General features: G+C 38.6%; 1 protein-coding gene across 1 annotated transcript; it reads left to right on the forward strand.

The window, feature by feature from the left end:
• On the forward strand, positions 1-680 carry LOC149925076 (uncharacterized). Its single transcript, XM_090161133.1, has 3 exons — positions 1-107; positions 178-299; positions 358-680. The coding sequence occupies exons 1-3, from the start codon at positions 65-67 to the stop codon at positions 565-567; spliced, it is 375 nt and encodes a 124-aa protein (XP_090017259.1). The 5' UTR covers positions 1-64; the 3' UTR covers positions 568-680.
• Positions 681-7694: the final 7014 nt, after the last annotated feature.

The raw sequence follows: 7694 nt of genomic DNA on the forward strand, positions 1-7694 counted from the left end.
AGTGACGTAAAAGAAACATAAGAACAAGAAGGCTTACCGTTATAGAAAGATCTATTAACGAAATATGGCCAAATTCATTAGGCGTAATATTTCTAAATTTGCTAGGCGTAATATTTTTAAATTTGTTAGGCGTAATATTTGTAAATTTATATACTGAAATATATATTTTCTTTACAGAAATGTCCGGATTTCTAAAAATCTTTGGAACATCTCCCGTTAATTCCACTTCCAGTCTCTCCGATGCCACGGACACCAGTCGCAAAAGAAATCGCAAAAATAGCCATCACAGTCCTTTGATCGTAGGGCTTTGTTAAATAATTAATTAGAGTAATACTTAATGGACATTCCGTAACGCAGGATCGGGAAATCGCGCCTAAGGAACCGGAACCCGAACCGGAATTGGACTACTTCGGCTTCGAATTTAATTCGGGAGAGGAGTACGAGACAGTCATGGGCCAGAAAATCCCGGTCGAATACCAGCCTCTGCGAACCAAACCCAGCTTGGACACCGAAGTGTCCTTTCACGTTAAAGGTATCGACGCTTTTTCCAAGTCCAAAAGCCACTGAGAAAGGAAAATTGAAGTCCTACTATGTTTATACGTGCTTTAATTGATCCGGAAAATATCCGTTATTTATTTGGTTTTCAGTTTTTCTTAAATTTTCCAAATTTTAGACAATAAATTCGTTTTGAATTCGTAGTAATCTGATACAACTCGTTAATTACGTATAAATTAACTAATTAAATGGTAATTAAGCTGATAATTTACGTCGATTGGTCATTGTAATCTACGATTGCGTCTCTTAACGCAAAGTATCAACGTAAGTTTATAATTACCTTTCATATAAGTGGATCAGTTTCCTAGAAAAACAATACATTTTTAGACAAAGGCTGACTTCAGTAACTCTCAATGCAGTATCTGAAAAAATATTTTCGTTGAGACCTAGGAGCAACAAACAGCACCCCACACAAGGAGAACGCAACCCGTTAAAAGTCGTGCAATTTCTTGTGTACAGTTTTCATTGGTTAGACGCTTTATCGCCTGCTGCCGTCGGAAGGGGGAAATTCGGAAATTGTCTTCCCCCCCCTGCCCGTAAAACGTTCAGCATAAAGGCTCGTCCAATGAAATTTGTACACAACACTGCGTTAGCGTGTTTAAAGGCTAGCTGCTTTCTCCTTGTGTTTGTTGCTCCTAGTTGAGACCGTTGCTAACTTACCGTAGAATCTTGTTGAACGCTTTTTACGCTTGTTGTAAATTTTGTAAAATATCGTCTGTTGCGGCTAGCCTTACTTCGTGCTGCGACGTCACGTGACCGTTGAGCAACAGAAAAACCTTCTCTTACAGCCGATGACTTCGTTGCTCAACGGACGGGCAACGTGATCTCAAAACCGGAAGTATAAAAAACCGCTGAGTCAGCGCTGAGCTTTTATAGTTACTGAACGCAGCCTAAGTCATTAGGCCTGATACGCGCGCAGGTCCCTCTCTACCATTGGGCTAGGTAGGGCTAGGCCCTAGGGCGCCACGCCCGGCAGGAGCGCGGAGTCTCCCCGGAGGGGCGCAGTCTGGCCCTTATTTTTTTTATATTTTAATTCTAAAGTATTCAATAATATATAAAAGGGCGACTAATATAATTAGTTATAGTGTTACGTATTAAGTTACGTATTTTTTCTCTAGTAGAGCTTAACGTTTTGAGTATGACGTCAATTCTACGTCACTGCGCAAATAGCTATCAAATTGTTTCGGCTAGTTGTCACACTTATGGAAATTAGTTATAGACTTACGGTATCATTTCATATTGTCTAAACTCCCTTTTCTAGTATCTGATACTTTCAGTTCAAAATGTCCAGTTATTTGGGGATTGAAAGCTAGGGTCATTATCATCTTGGACCATCCGCCGCTAGCGTAATGGTCGCTCCGCTTCAAAACCGACAACCGTGTCCTTTTGTGATGGAACGCCTTGTTACACCGAAATAGGTTTATGAAATGGAATTTGCATCCACTTTCTGTACTCAACATTCAATAAATGGTCGATTATTTATAAGGTCTAATGTGTCGAAGTTGGTGATATCAGGAGTGTATTATATTTATCTTACGAGAGAAGTACCCCATCTAGGCCATGTAAATTAAACATTTTTCGCAAAACCTGTGTGTTACTGCCAAGATTTTCAGTTAGGTGTACAAATCGTAGGTATTGACGAGAAATCCCGAAATCACAGAATAATCATGAGAAATTACAGGAAATAACTGATATTAGGAGAAATTATTGCAAATCACCGAAATATGATGAAAAATGACGGGAAATCACGAACATTGTGAAAAATGACGGGAAATCACGAACATTGTGAAAAATGACGGGAAATCACGAACATTGTGAGAAGTGACGGGAATTCACAAGCGTTTCGAGAAATGACGGGAAATCACGAACATTGTGAGAAATGACGGGAAATCACGAACATTGTGAGAAATGACGGGAAATCACGAACATTGTGAGAAATGACGGGAAATCACGAACATTGTGAGAAGTGACGGGAATTCACAAGCGTTTCGAGAAATGACGGGAAATCACGAACATTGTGAGAAATGACGGGAAATCACGAACATTGTGAGAAATGACGGGAAATCACGAACATTGTGAGAAGTGACGGGAAATCACAAGCGTTGCGAGAAATGACGGGAAATCACGAACATTGCGAGAAATGACGGGAAATCACAAGCGTTGCGAGAAATGACGGAAAATCACGAACATTGTGAGAAATGACGGGAAATCACGAACATTGCGAGAAATGACGGGAAATCACATGGCGAGGAATGACGGGAAATCACGAACATTGTGAGAAATGACGGGAAATCACGAACATTGCGAGAAATGACGGGAAATCACATGGCGAGGAATGACGGGAAATCACGAACATTGTGAGAAATGACGGGAAATCACGAACAATTCCGAGAAATGACGGGAAATCACATGGCGAGGAATGACGGGAAATCACGAACATTGTGAGAAATGACTGGAAATCACGAACATTGCGAGAAATGACGGGAAATCACATGGCGAGGAATGACGGGAAATCACGAACATTGTGAGAAATGACGGGAAATCACGAACAATTCCGAGAAATGACGGGAAATCACATGGCGAGGAATGACGGGAAATCACGAACATTGTGAGAAATGACGGGAAATCACGAACATTGCGAGAAATGACGGGAAATCACATGGCGAGGAATGACGGGAAATCACGAACATTGTGAGAAATGACGGGAAATCACGAACATGGCGAGGAATGACGGGAAATCACATGGCGAGGAATGACGGGAAATCACATGGTGAGAAATTACAGGAAATAACTGATATTAGGAGAAATGATTGCAAATCGCAGAAATATGATGAGAAATGACAGAAAATCACAAACTTTGTGAGAAATGACGGGAAATCACGAACATTGCGAGAAATGACGGGAAATCAGATACATTGCGATAAAAGACGGGAAATCACATACACATGCGAGAAATGACGGGAAATCACAGAAACATTGTGAGAAATGACGAGATATCACAGAAACATTGTTAGAAATGACTGGAAATCACAGAAATATTGTGAGAAATGACTGGAAATCACAAATATTGTGAGAAATGACGAAATCATAAATATTGTGAGAAATGACTGGAAATCACAGAAACATTGCGAGAAATGACGGGATATCACAGAAACATTGTGAGAAATGACGGGATATCACAGAAACATTGTGAGAAATGACTGGAAATCACAGAAATATTGTGAGAAATAGCTGTAAGTCACAGAAGTATTGTGAGAAATGACTGTGAAGCATCGAAAAACTGTGATCTGTAACGAAAATCAGTAATAAAGAGTACCTTTTACTAGTAACTTTGCCTACCTATGCAAAAAGTAAAAATTACTTATTTATAAAACATCTTTTCTCCCCCGGTGTAATTGTTTTAGAAAATCCTTATATGACGTATTTCGGGCCGCGTGGAATCAAACCTTAAGAAACGTTTTCAGCTCCTTCTATACAGGTATGGAAATTTGGTGCATTGCAAGTATCATTTGTGGCTCTCTATGAAAATTTCATTTTCTCAACCTGTACGGTGTCTTCGTCGACAATTCCCAAGAGCGTGATGGCGCGAGTACTTATTTCCTTTCCCCATTGTTATCATCCGGCTTCGTCCTTTTGCGGGGAAGTCCCAGGAGTTTCCTTCCATTCCCTTTTCCTCAGATTTCGACTCTTTTATGTTTAAGCTCCTTCCTCATTTCCCGCCGGTGCTATTTCTTAGATTATATTGCTTTGAATTTTTCAAAGGATTTGAACAACAAGTACGAAGTGTACTGTTTCTGGTATATGCCTTTATCGGAGTAGCTTGTTTGCCGACGAACTAGATATCTAACAAGTTTTATCACCCTCCAGAGAGTTGGGGAAAATCATCTTTGGAAAGCGAATTTTGAGTCAAGTACCTAGGATCGAAGGAATGAGTTTTTTTCCTCACGCGGAAAATTAAACAACACTGAAATTGCTTGAGAGGGGAATACTTTGGCCTTTAGGTTTTGGTAGAATGTAGTTAATACGCTTTACGCAAACATGACACCTTTAAAAGAAGTATATAAATTAATTTAAATTAGTTTTTTACTATATTGAGGAATCTATTTAATCCATGAATATTCAACTGGAATACCCTAGGTCAGCTCCGGCGACGTGTGGGGCGGGGCCAATTTTAAGTGAACTAGTCCAAAAAAATCCGAAAGTGACATAATTACCAAAAGTGTGTCAATCGGACCTATTTCATAATGAATGTTACGAGCGAAATACAAGTTGGGAGGGGAGAAGAGAAAGTATACCTTTGGAGGGAAGGAAGTTAAAACCAACAAATAACGCCTCGTAGTGAGGAACGGAGGAACTAAATAGCACTGGTCAAAGATAAAGTGTATTTTTTAATTTTTCGTCGTTCTGTGGAGATACTATCGACATCTACCTACGATATAATACCATAGACTAAAAAAGATCCTTAAAGGCGACAATAAATAGTCTTTTATGTGGTCGATCTCGAGTCGAGCATCCATTAAACCTTTAGCATACGAAAGTACAGGGATTGTCACACTTTTGTTAATTATTTCACTTTTGGTAAAACTTAGCTGTAATTTATAAGCAGTCGAAGCGTTAGTTCCCAAAATGGCGCGTTATTTTCCCGTTTTATAATAATATGGCAAACACTGACTCAGGTTTTCTTCTAAAGTATCTTAGCTTTTCTTGAGATAGTTTAAATTGTTTTTACTTCCCCCGAGGGAAAACTTCTTTAAACAGTGAGGAGAGAACTTGCAAACTCAACACGGAAGGAATCATGAAAACAGAGGCTATAGTTGCGGCTGCACACTCTCTGCTAACCCGTATGCATTCTTGGTTTTATAAATGAAGTTTTTTTGTAGCTTGTTTGTTTTTGCTTAAAAAAAGAACACACGCTTTTAATTAAAATTTATTGTGTTTTGCGTTGTAGGGGAGAAAAATAGCAAATGTAAAGTTTTCAATGTCTAAACTTTCAACACTGTTTCCCTTATATAGTTTTCGAAAGATTTTTTTGGGCACCTTCTGTAAATGAAGTCTCGTTTTTCAAGTTATTTATTTGTATCCACCAAATAGGGTGCGAGAAATTGAGATAATGAGAAAATGTTTTCCACAGTGATACCTAGCTAATCACTTCTCATTACTTTGTTTTGGAAGTTTATTAGGAAATCTCTGGCCGGCATAAAAACTAAGTGGTAGGGGCACTTTTAATTTTATCCTTTAAATGTTTCCCTGACAATTTGCTTTGCTTTTATTTAAATGAGTTAAATGGGCTTAATAAAATAACTATCCAAAGAATGAGCTACACTAACACATCGTGTAAGTAATTAATAGTTTGACTTAAAAGATGATTTACATTGCCATGGAGAAAAATTTTAGTTTATAGGGACCAAGGGTTCCTTGCACATAAATTATCCCCTAGCCGAGTAGGTCAGAATAGCATATACACGCTTGGTACTAAAGGTCAGTAGACCTAGCCAAGATAAGGGTAGATATATATAGGGTAGTACCAACCTCTGTCCCTCACTCCACACCTAGCCTCCAAAGGAGCTAGGCTTTCTGTATTAATTTATGTGGTTTTAGTTATAAAATGAAGCTAAGTAAAGAACTACCTTAATAAAGTCATGTCTTCCTTTGAACCTGTCTGCCTTATTTGCCTGCTGTGGTCTCTCTGGACCACGGTATCATCAGAGATGTCCCCCCCCCCCAGGAACAAATAGTTCCTTACAAGTTATCTTCGCCACTATAGCTCTTATTTCAACAGATGTCGCTAGCGTCGACATTAAAACAAGATGCTTAAGCAACATTTGACCTAAAAGGCGGGACATAAAAGTAACCCTCACGTTGATTGGATCGTTTTACAAATAAATTATAGTAACTTTTTACAATATATTTTATATGGGATAAATAATTTATGTTAAAGTCCACTAACAAGGAGACGACCCAAGGTGATAATCACCGATTTTGTTCAAAGTCGGGTATAATGTACACCTCCATGTAACTTGAAAAACCTGCAAGGGAAAAGTTGCGACGGGCTTTCGTTTTCCCATGGCAACCGAAAACGTTTTTGACAACATGATTTGGAATTATTTCCATTGAAAATAACATGGGAATCTGAAGGATTTTAAGGGTCCCCCAATTGACCAAATTGCATTTAAACTTGATTAAATTTAATTTTTAAAATCAATTTAATTTTTTTTTAACGTTTTTGAAATTTTCAAATTTTTTCATTTTTTAAAAGGTTTCACACGGGGGATCCTTAAAATCCTTCAGATTCCCATGTTATTCTCAATGGAAAATGCCAAATCATGTTGTCAAAAACGTTTTCGGTTGCCATGGCAAAACGAAAGCCCGTCGCAACTTTTCCCTTGCAGATTTTTTAAGGTACATACCCGAGTTTGAACCAAATCGGTGATTATCACCTCGGGTCGTCTCCTTGTAAGTAGGTTATAAGTTGTTTCTATTATAATTGTTCTTCAATGGTTCGTTTCGCAATTTTGAATTTAAGCTTCCTGTGCCATTTATAGATGGCACCACGCTCTCCAGTAAATTTCCTTTTTTCGAAGAATCATCTATATTCATTGCCATCTCTAATAACAATGGCCTTATTATATTACAGGTGGAAATGATAGAGCCGACAGTTGTTTTAACGAATATAGCAAACGTTAGATGGCGATGAGCTTTATTTTCGTTTTTTAGGTAGATCCTCCCCGTTCCTACTTCGTGGTAGTGAATCCAACGAATGATAATCTCTCATTTTCAAAGCCCTATTTCCTAAATTGAAACGATCCGGTTGTTAACCACGCCCATTTGTATGACCAACGCGAAAGTCACCATAGTCTTCCTCAGACATTCTGAGTGCGTATGTATATAATTTCCCGGGATAACCTATTTGACTGTTGAGAGATAGGATTAACAATGTAAGCCTGTACATATATGGCCATTAAAAGGGCTGCGTGCACCGTTGATGCGAGATGACAATGCCTCTTCGCTTTTACAACTTTCCGCATTAATTTCGCGATCCGAGAAAGAACACCCACTTTCGCTGTCAAGAACATTTACTTTGGAAAGAAAGGAGGGACTTTCGAAGTATTTTTTTCCTCCGCGAGGATGCAAGTAAAAGT

The sequence above is a fragment of the Leiobunum rupestre genome, chromosome 10, assembly GCF_980474605.1.
Source record: "Leiobunum rupestre chromosome 10, qqLeiRupe1.1.hap1, whole genome shotgun sequence".
NCBI lineage: Eukaryota > Metazoa > Arthropoda > Arachnida > Opiliones > Sclerosomatidae > Leiobunum > Leiobunum rupestre.

Excerpts from the sequence above, each read along its gene's own strand:
- LOC149925076 (XM_090161133.1), top strand. The coding sequence starts at position 65 with ATGGCCAAATTCATTAGGCGTAATATTTCTAAATTTGCTAGGC. Across the intron at positions 108-177 it reads TATTTCTAAATTTGCTAGGC|AAATGTCCGGATTTCTAAAA; the intron begins GTAATATTTTTA and ends TTTTCTTTACAG. Across the intron at positions 300-357 it reads GCCATCACAGTCCTTTGATC|GATCGGGAAATCGCGCCTAA; the intron begins GTAGGGCTTTGT and ends TCCGTAACGCAG.